Source organism: Emydura macquarii, unplaced genomic scaffold, assembly GCF_026122565.2.
Source record: "Emydura macquarii macquarii isolate MOO-44397 ecotype Brisbane River unplaced genomic scaffold, CSIRO-AGI_Emac_v2 contig_212, whole genome shotgun sequence".
Lineage (NCBI taxonomy): Eukaryota > Metazoa > Chordata > Testudines > Chelidae > Emydura > Emydura macquarii.
This window is the reverse complement of record NW_027130349.1, coordinates 5,045,879-5,064,001: the sequence shown is the minus strand read 5'-3', so window position 1 is coordinate 5,064,001 and position 18,123 is coordinate 5,045,879. Positions and strand designations below refer to the sequence as shown.

The 18,123-nt window shown below is 42.5% G+C and overlaps 1 protein-coding gene across 1 annotated transcript in view; it reads left to right on the top strand.

Moving 5' to 3' along the window:
• Positions 1-18,123, top strand: part of CABLES1 (Cdk5 and Abl enzyme substrate 1) — a 95,201-nt gene that overhangs the window by 39,899 nt on the left and 37,179 nt on the right. Inside the window, exons 2-3 of the mRNA XM_067546693.1 lie at positions 5,804-5,875; positions 8,521-8,613. Coding sequence (XP_067402794.1) covers positions 5,804-5,875; positions 8,521-8,613 — 165 coding nt within the window. The remainder of the gene's footprint in view (positions 1-5,803; positions 5,876-8,520; positions 8,614-18,123) is intronic.

Sequence of the window (18,123 nt, the reverse complement as noted above, 5' to 3'; positions counted from 1 at the left end):
TGTGTCATCTGAAAATTGTATCAGTGATGATATTATGTTTTCTTCCAGGTCATTGATAAAAATGTTAAATAGCACAGGGCCAAAACTGATCTCTGTGGGACCCCACAGGAAACCCACCCACTTGATGATGATTCCCCATTTATAATTACATTTTGAGACCTATCATTTAGCCAGTTCTTAATCCATAGTTCACATTTGTAGGCTGATGTAATGAGTTGAGCAGGAATAGATAGCAGAGAAGATTGTTTCAGAGAAATGTTTAAGGGAAATGGCTGCCCTGTGACAAAAATCAACAGGCTGAATATCAACACTTTCTGCTTAAATGGGATTATGGGCAGTAACATTATAACAAGGTATAGATTTCAGAACTATGAAGTTATCTTCCCTCAAAAATGGATATGAAACCCTTAATTGCAGGCAAGTGAATACTGTCCACTGAGCTACGAATAGCAATATTTACTTAGACTCCATCTACATAGCATATTAGTATGGGGAGAAATTTGGCCAGCTAAATCGAGCAAAGGTGTTACCTTGCATCTACACTAGAGAAAATGGTTGAGCTTAGGTCAAGCTTAGTTAACATATGTTAGCTAAACCAGAATTAAACTTGACCAATTTTCCTAGTCAGGAAACCTTTAACATTTTAACTAGTGTGTTTTAAAACACTAGTATAAGGGCAAGTCATATTTTAACCTGAGTTAGCCAGCAGAGGTGAACCTATACTAATTTTAAACTATGTTAACGAAAGGCTGGTCTATACACAAACTTTCACTCAAATAACTAAATTTGTACAAGTAAACTTTAAGTTTGAATGCCCAGCTAAAGGAAGAAAGTGCTAATATTAGAAATCAACATTAAAAAAATATAACTATAGGTGATAAAAAAGGCTTTTCCAACTGAACTTGACTTTATTTGCCCCACTTGCAGCATTATTTCTATGGCTTACCATTTTAAAAGCTTTATTCCTTAAAATAAATAAATAAAAATAAAAAGTTGTTTTTTGATGTTTGTGCAACACAGGATGCGGGTTCATTCACAGTAGATACGTGCATTAGTTGGTGTTTCTAGTATGACATTCAGCTGTGAAAAGGCTTATCATGTTGGCATTTAAGTGATCATAATTACGCTTCAAAAGTACCCTCCTCCCCCAAGATGAACTGGAGAAAATTCACACTCATTGCTATTGCTTCAATCTGTCTGGTTGCAGACTCAAAGCATTACATCTTCTCAAGGCTACCTTCACATCCAGACTGACTGTTTCTTCTGCAAAAGCTCAGATTCTGGAGTATTCTGCTAGGGAACCCATAATCCTTGGAATGTTTTGCTTGGGCATTTGTTATGCATAATATTCCACAGTAAATATAAAGAAAGTTGCTGCTGTAGCTCATAGTTGGGCTCACTTCTTTTAATCTCTCAAAGTACTCTGCAAATGACACAATAAAGCCTTGATTCTGCACTGCGTACAGTAGGGAGCTGCATTCCAGGGCAAGTATGAACAGAGGCTACGTGTTTGCACAAGTAGGATAAAGCACTAGGAATAGTCCTCCACACTGGACAAAATTCAGTTGCAAACTTTTTATTCTCAAGAACGCAAAGTGAAAAAGGACTAGAGGTGGAAAGAAAATGGACATAACTATGACTTTTGTCTTGAGTAGGGTTTAAAGGTATGGTGTTAAACTCTTATGTCAGACTGAGCCAGGTAACTTCTAAAAATGCTTGGCAAACTGTACTTTAGCAGGTGCTAAACTGGTTGAGTTTAAGGCTTTGTCTACACTTATAATTTTGGTCAACATAGCTATAGCACTGAGGGGTGTGAAAAATCATAAATCTGAGTGTAGACACAGCTAAGTTGACAAAAGAATGCTTCTGTCGACCTAGTTACTGTTGCTTGGAGAGGTTGTGTTCCTACAGCGATGGAAAAAACCCTTCTGTCTCTGTAGGCTGTGTTTACACTAAGGGCTGGTGTACACTAGAGAGTTTTGTCGACTAAAGTCAGCTTTTGTTGACAAAACAGTGGAAGTGCACACATTCAAATGCTCCTCCCACTGATGTAACTCCTCTGATATGCCAACATCATAAAACCACCTCAACGAGAGGTGTAGGGCTTATGTCGGCATAGATGGGGCAACACAGTGTAGACTCTGCCTTCCCCTACATCCATAGTTATCTGTCATTCTTGTCAATTTCAGACCTCCAGCAGAGCCCTGAAACTGACAAGAAAACCAGCAGGGAGCAGGGCAAAAAGCCCCAGGCGGCTGGACCCCAGCTTCCGGCTGGGAGCCCAGACAGGAGAAGCCGCAGGCAGCTGGACTCTGTCTCCTGGCTCTGAGCCAGGATGGGAAAAGTGGTGGGCAGCTGAACCCCGGCTCCCAGCGGGGAGGGGAGAAGCATTGGACCACTTTTCCACTCGCTCCCCAGCAGGAAACAGGCAGAGCCAAGAAATTGACAAGGCTGCCTGGCTCCTGGCGGGGAGCAGGCAGTGGGGGAGCAAGAAGTCGGGGCTGCCGGACCCCACTCCCCAGGGGCAAGAAGGCCCAGGCTGCTTCCCCATGGGAAGGGAGAAGCCCCTGGTGGCTTCCCCAGCTCCCAGTAAGGAACAGGGAGGGGAGAAGCCTGGGGCAGGCTCCTGGTGGGGGATGGGGAATGGGGGGGAAGGAGCCTGCTGGAAATACAGGAGCCCATGGGGATCCTGGCAGGGAGCCGAGAGCCTGGTCTCTCAGCTTCCCACACTGCCCCTCTTAGGTTAGTGGAAGCGGTCCTGGTGAGGACGTACTCCACTGACCCAAGGATGGTAGTGCGGATGTCAGCCACTGCAGTAATTACTGCTGTGGCTGTAAGTTGACCTACATTAGGTCGACTTATTTTTCAAGTGTAGACAAGTCCTAAAGGGTTATGTCAGCATAACTACAGTGCCATAGCTATGCCACTATACTCATTTATAGTGTAGATGTGGCCTAAATTTAAGGTGTAGATGAGGCTTTAACTCAAACAGATTAGCACTTGCTAGAGTGCATCTTTCTTTGTCTTTACTAGCATTTTAGAAGGTGATAGTTTAATTAGGCGAAGTAGAATGATCTAATATCACACCTTTAACTCCGACTCAAGACAAAGCCTAAGGGGACTATGGTTTAAAAGACAAATATGCTCAGTATTCATAAATCCACATAGTATCACATACTGACTCATATTGTCTTGAAACTTGTTGTCCCTCAGGGGCTGCAGGGTAAGATTGGTGGTCCACATTTGGGGTCATTTGAGCTAGGTATTCCTAAAATATAGACCACCTAGAAATCATGTATTGACAAGTCACCTGGTTCTTAGAATTTTTATTTTATTTTTTGGTCCACATATAGGGCTCGGGCTGTTGTTCTGATCCTCACTCATTTGACATTTGTCTTAGCTCTTGCACAGTACCCCCTGCCCCTTTGGGGAAGCAATATTTAAAAAGTTACTGAGGGTAGAGTTGACTACTCCTCCATGAACCCACAACCAATGAATCTAAGAGAGTAAAATGAGAATGTGCAGCAAGACTAGTGATCTGTTGCAAGCCAGATGATTTGCTGGCAGTCTGCTGGCACAGTAATTGGCTGCATCAATGTGATGTGCTGTAGCCATTCAACCTGAACTTGGCATTTTCACAGATGTGTATTGTGCGTGTTCTTTGCTCTTTGCCTGCATTCTGCTGGGTCTCCTTTTGGAAGTCCAAAATTTCCAGTTTCAAAGCGATATTTTGAAGTGCTCTAAAAGCCCCACACAGACTCTGATTTTAATTTAAAGCATTGTCAGGGAAGTCAGCATTAATTAAACAGAGCATAGATGAAAGATTCTAGTAAACTGTTAGAGTAATGTAATCATGACTCATGTTCTTCATGAGCCATGAAAGTGATTTCCTGAGCAATGAGATGAAGTGCACTCAAAGGAAAGCACCTCGCTGCATCATTTGGTCAAGGGGTTGCCTGATACACAGTCTCTGCTAACCTGAGCTACTCATGATATTTTCAGATTTTTTTGGGGTGCAAAACTAGGGAATATTGGGGGTGGGGTCAGAGCAGTGAGGGGGGAATGTTGAGGGTCTTGGAGTAGGGTAGAGGGTGTGGCGATTAGGAGGATGCATGGTGGGGGGGCTCTGCCACTTTGCCAACTTTTACCCATTAGATCTGTGCTCTGGCACAGCTACTGAGGAGCCAGGGTATCTTAGGAGAGGACCATTGTTAACGTAAGGGATCATCCCAAACACTATGGGTTTTTTTGAAAATCCAGTTGGAGGACTAGAGCTTTCACGAAGAATGAGGTTTCCAAAAACTAGGTTTTCAGTGATCCCTTGATGAATAAGGGATTGTCATCAAAGGGATCTTTGCTCTTTGGGAGCTCAGAAGTGCTGAGAGAGCAGAACCACCATGGGAGAGGTGAAGAGGGGGATATGTTGGGTATCTTCCCTTCCAGTGACTTAGGAGAAAAGAGAAGTGGTGCCATCTGGGCCCTCCTCCAGTACTGCTCCCATCCTTCCAACAGTTCCTCCCCATGGCAGCTCCACAAGGTGAAGAGAGGAGCTCCCTGTTCAAGGAAAGGACCCAGAATTCTCCTCCTTTCCTGTGCTAGAAGAAAGGGGGAGGTCAGAGAAATGTAGGGAGGAAAGGAAGGGGGCAGAGATGTGCAGTGGGTGCTTTTAGCTCAGGCTCCACCCCCACCATTTCTGTCCCCCATTCAAAACAACCTCCCATCCCCCCATTGTCATGATATCAGTCCCTGCACTACTCCTGCATCTTCTCCACAGCACCTCAATTGGTCAGACTGTCCCAATGCCTACTGCACCATAAGGAAGAGAGCTGCCCACTTTGGCCCTAGTAACTTGATGGCTGTGCAGCAGCACACTCATTAATCCAGGATTGGGGTTCTCCTGCACACCGTGTCCTGCTCTTCTTTTCCTTTTGATAAAAACAACACTCCACACCTGTGCTGTAGAGTAAACCCTGTCCTATTAATCGTTAGGTCATGATATTTGTCTTTATTTCAAGCTTCTCCTAATAAAAATACAGTTTAAAAAAAAAACCTGAGAGTAAAGGAATTAACGTGATCTTGACAACTTCATTTAATCAGAGGAGTGTCTGGCTCAAGAGAGAGAACCATATGTATAGAACACCATAAAATTAATATCAGAAGAGGATAGGTTAATCAGAGCTCATTTTAAAAACTGCTCTGAGCACCCACTACTGCCAGCTTTAAAAGCTTTAAGCTATTAGGTCCACACCCAACAGCAATGAGACACCGAGGGTCAAGAATTGCCCATACATGTGTGAAAACTGGAGGAAAATAGGGTTTGGAGTAGAGCAGAGTATGGAGAGATGGAAGCACAATGAAGTGCATTCCTTATACCAATGTGAATGATAGCAAGTCAGTTTTGGTTCACAGTGATGTGGATATAAGTCCACACTATCTGCAACAAAACTAATGAACTGCTATCCTTATGTAGGCATTTAAACTGAGTGAAGAATGGAAACTGGAAAGCAAAAAGCAAATTTGTGAATAAACTGGGGAGAGCACTGTAGCATGAAATCAGTTATTGGAAACAAAGATTCAGTTTTTGTTTTGGTAGAAAAGCTTTTATGAAAAGGCTTACTTATGGTATGAATGAATGTGGATCTCCAAGATAAGTAGGATTAAACAGAATGAAACTGTCTAATATAAAAACATGCGGCTCAATTCAGTTCAACTGTGCAGCATGTTGCCATTATGAAACAAGAGTTATGTTTTGTTTTTTTTAAACCTGGTTTTAATCAGTTATGGCTATTTCTTTTCTCCACAGGCGTCGGTTGATCTCACAGCGGTCTTCTCTGGAGACTTTGGAGGACATTGAGGAAAATGCTCCACTGCGGAGGTGATTTTATACACTGTCTGTATGTCCGTTTGCCTGTTATGTATAATAGGGACAGATTATGCTGCCCTTACGCATATTGAGTAGTACCGTGCTGAGGGAGTAAAACACCATTACCCAGGATGAAGAGTATCAGAATCCAGTCCATAGTGTTTTGTGGCACAAAGTGGTGATCAGACTAAGAATCAGACTAAAAAATTTTCTGGTTTTAGACAGTAAGAAATGACAGTGTAAATTGTTCAGTGCAAGGAATCATTAGAGCCTTAAAAATAATGAAATCATAATTATTTAATAGACACTTTATTTTTACAAAATTGAGTGTAAGCTTTTTGTCACTCTCTTTTTAATTATTTTATTTCTGCATGTGTGTTTGGGGTTTTGTTGTTGTTTTGAGGTTGGTGCTTATGATACTACTTGTTTTTAGGTGAAAATGCTCAGTTGTGTTCTTTCATTATCCAGCACACTAGCTTTTCCCCTTCAAGAATCTGCTCCCGCCCCTTTTGTATCCTCACTCTCATCAAAGTGTTAATCCTGGAGCCAAGAGGAGACGGCTTCTTTTTGGAGACTGCCATGTTATTGTACTACTAGTCCCTGGGCAGTTGGCCAGAGTGGTGCAATCTGCAGCGCTAGGTTTAAAAATTAAAAGTGTACAAAGAGATCCAAGCTGTGAGTTAAGCTTCTAGTTCAGCTATTCAGTGAGGCAAAAGCTTAATTGTAAAGTTCTCCTTAGCCTAGCACTCAGTGATTCAGATGGCATGTACTGGCATTTACCACATTACCTTGTTAATCCATGTTTTGCTAATCTGCACAAAAAAGAGCTGTCTGTCTGCATCTCACAACAAAGATTTAATATTAGAGGCTGTTGCAAGCTGCCTGTTACCAGTACTTCATTTTTTATTTTTTTTTACAAGGAACACTTCCTACCACCTTATGAATTGGCCTTGTGAATGATTGACAGGCATATAATTGGCAAAAGAAATCACTTTGGTGAAGTGATATTTGATTGTTTATTTACTTGCTAATTCAAAAAATCACCTAGGGCTTATTACCTTGGCAATGGAATCCCTGCCTGTGGGGAGTTTCCCTTTTGGTGGGGAATTAGGGAGGTGCTGGCATGGGGTAAAGATCTCTGGAACTGTGCTGCCAAGGAGCAGGCAATACCAGGGGCACAGGGCTTCCACAAAGATGTGTAGAGTGTGTCTGGGCCTTATGGCCTGTTCTGCAGGTGGGGAGCTAACTCCCCCCACCATGGCCTCCAAAGGAACGATCTATGAGAAATTCAGTGTCAGTAGGTTTGGCTGCTAATTCCACATACTCAAGGTCATGTGAAACCTTTGTTGAAAGTACAAACTTAGCCTCTTCTGTGTGTGGGGCAAGCATTGCCCACATATCCTGGAAAATCCGCTCGCACGCTTGGGCATGCCTGCACCTTAGCTGGCTTTCCAAGGTACTATATGTGCCGGCCATCTAGCAGAAGAGAGAAATTAGAATCCATAGGACAAATCCCACCCTCCTGTCTCAACAGGCATGGAGCTCTCTTCCTGGAGTGGAACCAGCAAATATTCCACTGCAAAAGGGTGGGAGGGAGGATTTCTAGATCTCAAACAGGAATTTACTCTTCCCTCCTTGCTGAGAAGCAGACCTCTCTACCCACTTCCATAATGCTGGGATTTGAGGATGTGGTCAGCTGCAGACAGGGCTGGAGGATCTGTCACTACTGCATGGCGACAATGGCCATTTTTCCCCTTGTGTGGTGGTACAAGCACCATGGAGGCAACTCCAGCATGCAGTCGCAGAATGGCGCTGTTGCTGCTTTGTCATCTGAAAAGGAGTCCTTTCTCCATAACTACTGAGGAACATCCCAATATGTAAGCCTGGCTGCTCTGGGTGTGCACTGAATTTACGATTTGAGCCTTCATGTATACGCTCAGGGGAGTGAGATTCTACAATAAAATCAATTGGTAATTAAAACAAAAATCTCCAAAATGTACTGCTGTTTCAGTTCATAAAGGAGTGTCGTTGTTTATTTTAATTTTTTTCTCCTGTTGCATTTTATCTTTAAAATTACCATTTTAAAAAGTACATTAAGACAAGGAATTGTTTTTAGAACTGATATCTTCTGAGATTTTTTTCCTAAACAATTACTTTATCTATTTTTCCAAGTGGTGTATAACTTTATCACAGAAATAACTGACCTCTTTAGCAAAAGGTACATGAGAATCACTCCAGTAATTGGTAGATGGCAGATTGCTGCACCCTCTTTTTTAATTTTAACTCTAACAGGAACTTTTTAAAATGGTTGAGGAGGATACAAAAATGAAAATGTATGTTTTGCCTCTTGAGTAATTCAAAGAATCCAGCTCAAGCGTTCTAATTACTGATCATTTCAGAAAGCTGTCAAACATACCTCAGCAAAGTCCAAGAAGTTGTAGGCTGCAGGATTTTGTGGGTTTTTTGTGTTTGTGTTTTGTGTTTTTTAATTTTAAGCTGCCTCATTTCCAGACTTACTGTCTTCATCTTTCCTGCTGACTCCTAAAACAGAGTGACTCAAATCTTTTGTCTGGTCTTTCCTTCCTGTCTTTGTGTTGAGACTTCTCAGCTGTCCAGCAGGGAGCTGACTACATTTTTTTTACTGATTTATTTTTCAGGTGTCGGACTCTGTCAGGTTCACCCAGACCAAAGAATTTTAAGAAGATTCATTTTATCAAGAACATGCGGCAACACGATACCAGAAGTGGCAGGTACTGCACAAGCAAAGTGTTCTGTTCAGAGGCCTGGGGCGGGGTGGCAAGGAAGGTTAGAGTATCTTTATCACCATTACCATTCAATGAGATTGAATTGCTAGTCAGTGGATTTTTAAGACCCCAACTATTTTACAAAAAGGTCTGTGTAATAGGAAAGTACTTTTAAAAATAATTGTTTACAATTGTTTAAGTTAACCAGATTTTACCATCATCTTGGCCTGAGCAGAATTTGGTTTAAACTGTTTCTTAAAACCAGTTTTGAGACCAGAGCCTGATCTTTGGGTACATCTAAGCTCTGTTTGATACATTTAAAGTGGACCCCAACACAAATTAGAGGAGCCAGGGGACAGGAGTGGGAGGGCATAAACCCAGCTGGCCTGTTAGAGCAGCTCTGTGGAAATGGGGCTAAGGTTCTGGCCTCAGGTTGCTGAAGAAGTAGGAATCCCAGAGAGAGAGATCAGGAGCATTGGTAGTCTAGGAAATGGAGATCTTTTTGCAGGGATAAGGGGGTTGTTTCACTTTCCAGTAGAGGAAAAATGGTGGACTTGGAATTCTGGGGAGGAGAACCAGGGGAAGTGATCAATGGAATGTGAGCAAAGATCAAAGGAGAGATCTAAGAAGAGAACAAACAATTAAGAGGGTGAAATATTATAGTGTTATTGCCTCTGTTAAACTAAACAATAAATATGACAAGTTCTGTATCTACTCTTGACAGGTTCAGGGCAAGATTGGGCTTCCTGTGCCTGAGGTGTGCAGTGGGGTAGGAGCAGCTGGAATGGTTGAGTAAAGGCAACCTGAGGGAATCTCCCTTTTGCGTGACAGATACCCACAACTTGGTTCAAAGGAACATGGGGGGGAGGGTATGTTCAGCAGTAACTCTCACTGCTGCTTTGTAAAGGCGCCTCACACACGCACACCACTCCAGGTGCCAGGATGAGTATGGGGAGAGAAAGAACTAAGGCCATGTACCCCTGTGACTAGCCAGGTTCTCACCCGACACCCAAGGAAGCACTGGATATATAGTGTGGGATGTGCCTTTGCACTCCTGTAGGGATGATATACAAGAAGATACAGTAAATGTACAGAGCTGATCCTGGCTTTCACATTAGCAAAACATGGAACTTTATTCCAGTGCCTTCCATCCAATCCACATGGGAGATTAATCACTCCCTGATAAAAACCTATCCATTGATAAAAATACAATTTCCATGTGTTTTGCCATACAGATATGCTTCTGTATGTGTTTCTCATGGCTTCACTCAGATTCTTCCTTGAAAACCTAAAAATCCAGAGTATGTGTATGTGGGAGGGGAACTAATAGACTAAACCTTACCATTAAGTCTGCCCTGCATTTATATGCACAGCTCCTATGGCAGTAAATGGGTGCCATGCATATATCCATGGAAAGGGTTAGACCCATAGCATGTAACTTAGCCAAATAGAGGACTAGACAAATGTGAGTTCTAATTTAACACTGATCAGTGTGATTATGGTCAGCCAGATTCCAATAGCTTTACTCACACTGAGTAACACATTTCTCTGCAACTAGTCCCACTGAAATAAATAAGACTACTTGTGGTGTAAGGTGCTGCTCAACATGTGGAAAGATATCAGAATTTGGCTAAATGGAATTATAGTTCCTCTTAAACTTAGTTTTTGGTGCAGAGACTATATTGTACAAAAAGTTGTTTTTGCAGACTCATTGTTAAAGCATGTAATGTCAAACTTTCAAAAGCAACCTCCAAACTTTCACCTGTCATTTTGTGCATAAAGTAGTGCACTTCAGCAAGATGTATTTACACATGCAAATTAGAAGAAAGTTGCTTCATATCTCTGGTGTGCATGTATATGTATTTTGTATACATGTTATGTGCACACAAAAAATTAAGCATAAAAACTTGTCTATGAAAGAATGGAGGCCCTCTTTAAAATTTGGTCCACATGCAGTAATCTTCATCAGCCTGTATTTTTTCCAACAGTTGCTAAAGGGTATGTACAGTATTTATGTAGTATTTTATCTTAGTTTTTAATTACATGTCTGATAAGAAAACTGAATATTTTTCTTGTTAAGAAAACAGTGAGTGGTTTTTTTTTTTTTCAAATAGCTTCTTATCTTTATTGGCAGATGCGGCCTTGCAGAATATTTCCATAATCATATTAAAGATCCTTTTATCTAGAACGCACATACAGTAAACAAGATACATGATTTTTGAAATGCTGTACATCATACAGACAAACAATCAGAGATCTATTAAAAATAAAATGTTGAGTCAACACTTTCAAACATGGTTTCCTCCTTGGGCACCTAAATCACCCATTAGGCATCTAAGGAAATGACCTGATTTTTCCAAAGGTGTTAAGCACCTTCAAATCTCATTGAAGTTAATGAGAATTTTGAATGCAAAGCACCTTTGAAAATCAGGTCAATTGGTCTATTGTACTCATATGCTTTCCCATCACTGTAGTATCTGAGCACCTCACAATAGTTAACGTATTCATCATCACAACACCCTGTGAGATGGGGAAATGTTATTCCTGTTTTATAGATGGGGAACTGAGGTACAGAGAGGCTAAGGGCTAGATTCATCAAGGGACTTAGGTGCCTAATTGTCGGTATTTGAGTCAAACGTTTAGGCACCTCTCAGATCCTCAAAACCCTCATTCAGCTGCCCCCTAACCTGGTAAGTACCTACATTCTCTGCATGCCGAAAAAGTTTCCACCTGTAAAGTCCCATGGTGCCTAAGTTTCCACTTGTGGGTATGGGCACAGCTGCTTTAGTCCTGGTGCATCCCAGCTGCTTAACACCGGAGCTCCCACATAGGGCCTATCTTTCCTGTGGGTCCCAAACCAGATCAATTGGTCTATTGTACTCATATGCTTCCCATCACTGTAGTATCTGAGCACCTCACAATCTTTAATGTATTCATCGTCAGAGCACACCTAACCAACAAAAAGATGGCTAAAAGGAAGACCAATGGTGTGTGGGTGGATGTATCAGGATACCCAATAACCCAGTGGTTAGGGCACTTATATGGGAAACCAGTTTTCAAATCTCCTCTCTGCCTGATTTGGGGCAGGAACTTGAACCCATGTCTCCCATATCTCAAGTGGCAAGATGAACCCAACACCCCCCAGTCCTGAATTTTCCCAATACCATGTTCTCTGCAATGTCCAGCCCTCTTCTGTCATTCATTTAGGTATTAAGGATTTGTTCCTTTTAAAGATCACTACCTGCAGCTTGCCACATTAACTGGAGTTAACATTTACTTTAAATCAAATACAGCACAGGTGGTTTAGAGAAAAGCAAGTTTATTAACAAAAGGAGATAGGATTTTAGGTGTGTTCAAGTATTAAAAGATAGTTACAAGCAAATGAAAAATGTTTCCCAGAGGCTAAAATTTAACAAAACAAGCTTTGTTCAAGGTTCAAGCTGTGAGGTCAAGGTCAGTTTCTTTGTCATCTTAGGTGAAGGATTTCTTGGGGTTCTCTGCCCCCTCTCTTTCTAGAACAGTGAACCTTTGAAATTGATTCTTCTGAAGATGCCCCCCAATTAAAGCTCATTCAAGCTTTGAGGAAGGTTTCAGGGAGTCTCCTGGTGATCAGTTTCATGCTGGTCTCTTCCCCCACTGGTGTTTGCTAAAATGCAAATTGATCTGTTTCCTGCAGTCTCCTTTCCCTGCTGTGTTGATGGTCCTGTTTACTTTCTATGTAATTTGCATTCCTATTGAATCAATGTACTTTAGAGATGCCTTCCAGGTGGCAGAACCATATACCTTTGTCTATGGTGGAGTAACTTTAGACCTGTCTGGCAGGCGCACTTTGATAACATAATTTCCACTATGTTTGCAATTTTGAATTTGTCCTCTATACATACACGATGCAGTAATATTAATGATCAGTATAGTATTTGTTTTCTATTGATACCTTACATGATATCTTTCAGATACAGGTTACGATATTAGTGAGTGGGGTACATTCAACTGGTCGGACTAGCTGAAACTCACTGTGACATACCAATGAGTCCTGTTGTAAGGACATGGGGTCTAGAACCTGGATCTGCAGAGCCTGGGGTGGCCAATATTCCCACAGTACCACTGAACGGCTCTGTAGATGCACAGCTGGGGAGCACTGTGGAGAACAGGTGCTGCAGGAAGTACCACCCACAAGACCCAGAATGACTGTGTCCTGTGGCCTTTTCATTGGCCAAATGCCCCTACGTAAGCCCAGGGATTGCCTCAGGAAGTTGTCTGGACAACCCACACAGACCTTGGCCTGTTACTATGCTGGGCTTTGCAGTGTCTCCTGATCTCTAACTCCAACCTGACATCAACCCTAATTCCTCCCTCATGATCCTAAGCTGGTACTGCCTCTGGTCTTTGGTCTCTGACCCTGGCCTGGCTCTTGTTTACAGTCCCTGGCCTTGCGATTCCTCTAACTCCAGCTCGGTGACTGCGGTCCCTGGTGGGCAGACCGCAGCCCAGCTGCAACTGGTAGACAAGACTGCCTACACCCTGATCCCTTATACCCTTGCCCTCTTGAATTGAGATGCTATTAGGGTTACAATGACCTGAAAATCTAACAGCTTCTCACTAAATAAACATGAGCTGCCCCATCAGATTCTTGTATCCCATATTCCTGTAGGCACAGTAAGAACACACAATAATCTGCATCATGACATTCAATCTAAGTTAAGAGACATGCAGGATGAATGGTGAAGTATCATGGCAGATGAAATCCAGGGTTATGCTGACCGACATGAAACCAAAGACTTCTATGCTCCTTTGAAAGACATATATGGTCCAACACACCCCACTACATTGCCTTTAAAGAGTGTGGATGGCCTAACACGGACCACTTTAAAAGGAGAAATCCTTCAGAGGTGGCAACAGCATTTCAGTGATCTTAACACACCATCCAACATTGTAGATGAAGAACTAATAAGAGCAGTGGATTAGCCAACATACAATGACAAAATGGATGCAGCCCCATCCCTCAACGAAGTCCACACTATAATAAGTGAAGAACTGCAGGGCCCCCAGAGCTGATGGCATTCCTGCAGAACTATGCAAGTATGGAGGCAAGACCTTGCTGAGGTGACAGCATGGACTCTTTCTCAGAACATGGAGTACTGAAGATGTACCGTAAGCCTTCAAAGATACCACCATTGTCACCATATACAAGAGGAAAGCTAAAAATGTCTGACCGTGGCAACTATCATGGTATCTCTTTATTCTCCATCGCTGGAAACGTTCTGGCCCGGATACTCTTTTTATTGTCTGTTATCATAACAAGTTTGGTTGTCCACAAAAATTCTCCAACATTCTGAGGCTATTTATGACAGAATGCTCGGATGAGTCTGTGTAACTGGCGTCTGCCTGAACCATTTCCAAACCAATGGTAATGGTAATTTTCTAAACCAGTGGTATTAAGCAGGGATGCATAAGTGGTCCAATCCTATTCAATCTCTTCTATGCTTGATGACTCTGCAAGAGCCCTGAATGCCAGTATCAGGATATGTTTCTGGTCCTCTGGAAAATTATTCAACCTGAACAGATTGAGATCCACCATGAGATCTTTGAGAAATTGTTCATGAGCTGCTGTATGCTGATGGCTGTGCTGTGGAGGCACACTTAAGAAGAGATACAATTGATTACGGAGAGATTTGCAGAGTCTGAAAAAAAAGGTACGGGCTGACAATCGAGCTGAAAAAGATAAGTCATGTATCAACCAATGCCAGGGAAACCCTGCATGAAACACACAGTTGAATCCTGTTACAGACTTCTGCTATCTTGGCAGCACATTGTCAAATGATGCTACTACAGACAAGCAGCTGACAAGCTGCATCAACAGTATGCCAAATGATGAACGGGCTCCGCCAAGCAGCATCTGGCAGCAACACAATATTAAGCTTCAAATCATGCTAACTTTTATAAAGCAGTTGTGCTGTCCAATGTGTTATATGGGTGCAAGACCTGGACCTTCTATCGGTATCAAATCAAGCTTCTAGATAACTTCCACATATGACAGGTGCGTGTCTGCTCTGCATCAAATGGCAGGATCAAGTTACCAGTAATGAGGTTCTGGAACACAGCCACTCCACAGCGGTCGAAACCATGCTCACTGCATCACAGTTACACTAGGCTGATCATGTGTTGAGGATGGATGATGCCAGAATGCCTAAGCAGCTGCTGGATGGAGAACTGAAAGTGGGTAACCTCACAGAGGGTGGCCAGAAGAAACCCTTCAAGCAGACGCTGAATCATAATTTGAAGTAGTTCAACATTGACATCTATAGCTGAGAGTTGTAAGCAACAGATCAATCATGTTGGTGAGCAGCAGCCAGTGACGTGGTTACTCAGTTCAAGATTAATTTGCCGCATGGAGCTGGAGGCACAGCAGCAGATTCATTGGCAATCTTTAATCCCTTCCTCAATATTGAGCTACATATGCACTTAATGCAGAAAGGACTGCCACTCACGCATCAGCCTTTGTTGCCACAATCATACTCACAAAACATAATACAGTCAGCAGTGATCATGAAGGACAACAGCAACAACTGGCTAGGTTAGGTAGCTCCCCGTTGCTTGCTGCCTTTTGTGATTCCTTTTCTTAGGCACCTACCTCTCCCCATGCTTTGTATAGAGAGCTTGGGTACCTAACTCAGAGCTGAGGATTCCACTGGGTGGCAGGCAGCTAAAAGTTGGGCACCTGACTTCCACCGAGTCACAAAAGAAATCGGGGGGGAGGGGGAATTGAACCCAGGTCTCTTAAATCATAGGCTATTGCTCTAACCCTGGACCATCCTTCCTCTCACATAACTTATTCAGGTGAACTACAGATGGATTTAGTTGCCTAGTTTGAAGAATCCAACTTTGAAAGTGCTGATGTTGGCTTTAATTTTATGCTTGAGTGAGTAACTGAAAACACAAGGTAAATAAATTAATTTAATTAAATAAAGTATTGAATGAATCATATTATTGGTATGTGACTCCAGTTTTATAGTGGAAATATTGAACTTTTGATTAAAGACGATGGATGACTGCCTCCTCTGTGTGTGTGTATATATATATGTGCACCATCAGGAGCTCATTCACCTGCACATCTAATGTAATATATGCCATCATGTGCCAGCAGTGCCCCTCTGCCATGTACATTGGCCAAACCAGACTGTCACTATGCAAAAGAATAAATGGACACAAATCAGACATAAAAAATGGTAACATCCATAAGCCAGCAGGAGAGCACTTCAATCTCCCAGGACACTCTGTAGCTGACTTGAAAGTTGCCATACTTCAACAAAAAAAACTTCAAAAACAGACTTCAGCGAGAAACTGCAGAGCTGGAACTCATCTGCAAACTTGACACAATCAGACTGGGTTTGAAAAGGGACTTGGAGTAATTGTCACTGTTCACACATTCTCACCCTCTAATCAACGGTTGTGAATAGGCCTCATTTACTCTAACTGAATTGACTGTTAGCACTTGCCCTCCCCATTGTTATGTTTCTTACCCTTGGATGTATATATTTACCTCCTATCTGTGATTTCCATTTCATGCATCTGATGAAGTGGGTTGCAGCCCACAAAAGCTTATGCCCACAGAAATGTGTTAGTCTTTAAGGTGCTATAGGACTCTCGTTGTTTTTGCTGTATATTCTTAGTTATCTGGTCCCATTATGATTGTAGGTATCTGATTCTGTCATGGGTACTGTAGTGTGATTTGTCTATCTTTTGTGGTGAGAATCTGATAAGGGCTGTTACAAAGAGGATGAGCATCAATTGTTTTCCATGTCCACTGAAGGTAGGACAAGAAGTAATGGACTTAATTGGCAGCAAGGCAGATTTAGGTTAGAAATTAGGAAAAACTTTCTAACTATCAGTTAAACTCTGGAATAGGCTTCCCAGGGAGTTTGTAGAATCCCCATCATTAAAGGCTTTTAAGAACAGGTTAGACAAACACCTGTCAAGGATGGTCCAGGTATATTTGGTCCTGCCTCAGAACAGCGAGCTGGACTTGATGACCTCTCAAGGTCTCTTCCATCACTACATTTCTATGAAAACCTCCCCAGACAGCATAGATAGTGTGTCCATCCATTGTTTTTCGCGTGCAGGGCAGAAAAGCCACAATGGTCAAACAATGAACAGGGGCTGGAATACTGGACTAAGTCTAAGTGTGTATCACATGGTTCAGCTTCACAGAAGGTCTCAGAATTTTGTCAGCATAGCACAGTAATTTCCCTTGGCAAGAGCTTGAGAAAGAGATTTTAATTCTTCTTTTGGTCAGCTGAGTTATTTCCCTTCTTGTCCAGGAACATTGTTGCAACTTCCACATCCCTGAGAATGTTTTCTCCTCAGCAGTAACTCAAGAATTTTTCTGGGAATAAGATGGTTGCCTCTACACCTTCTTCTCCAAATGCACATTTATGGAGGGAAAATAAAAGTCTCCTTCTCGCTTGGGTCATCAGACTGAGATCCAGGAAAAGCAGTATTTTGTTGCTTTTTAAAATGATCGCCTCATCAGCTTTGGCTGTCTTTAATACTTTCTATCTGATGATTATATCTGTAAGGTCACCTTGTGAAGTGACCAAAGGGTTACACAACCGGGGTCAGAGGCAGAGGTGGGGGCATCCCAACACTGTCAAACCCTGGAGCCTGCAGGGAAGTGAGCTTTTACTCCCATGGAAGGATTAGCCCTCCACAATGCTGCTGTGTATGGCTGCCCCAGCAAAACCCCCTTGCAGCTGTGCAGTGGGAGCCATGGAGCAGATTCAGCAAAAGTTCTTGCTGCTTCAGGCAGCTCACGGTCAGATTTATGTAAGGCAATGCCCAGGATAAGCAGAGGATGACACTGGTGAGGAGTTGCTGTTCATTGCTCCTTCCCATCCAGCTCCCATAACCCTACCGTGCACCAACCCTATGAAGTTCTGGTGAAGGAGCTTCTATCAGGTCCCAGGTAAAAGAGGCCATTACGATGGACACAGAACACACCCCTTCTATTCTCTCCAGGACAGCTTTGAGGGATCTGGGTCCCATTCTGTTTATGGACGCAGAGGTTACACTTGAAGTTCAACATTGAGTGGGGAGAGTAGCTTCCCCCCCACCCCCAAGTTGCCCTGGAATTACTGTGCTATTACCTATTTCCTTCCTTTTTGATCTCTCATATATGTAAAGTTTTTATTGGTGAACTCCCACTTTGTAATAACTATTTCTGTGTGTAGACAGCTGAAGACACCAATTAGATTCTCTTTTAATATCATGTTTTCTTTCAGGGAGGAGTAGGGCGTTGGTGGAAAAAACTGAATTTCCAGAAGCAGCTGGGGGTTGGGAGGGAGAGTATGTCTGGTGGATATTGTGGTTTTCAGAACTCAAAGATGTTTTCTGATGTCAGCCTGAAAAATTGTGCCAAATTGCGTACATCAGCAAACAAGTCTTTCAGTGAGAGAGGGAACTGCTCCGAGTAATAAAAAGGTTTGGCAATAAGCAGTGGTGAGCAGAAAATGAATCTCA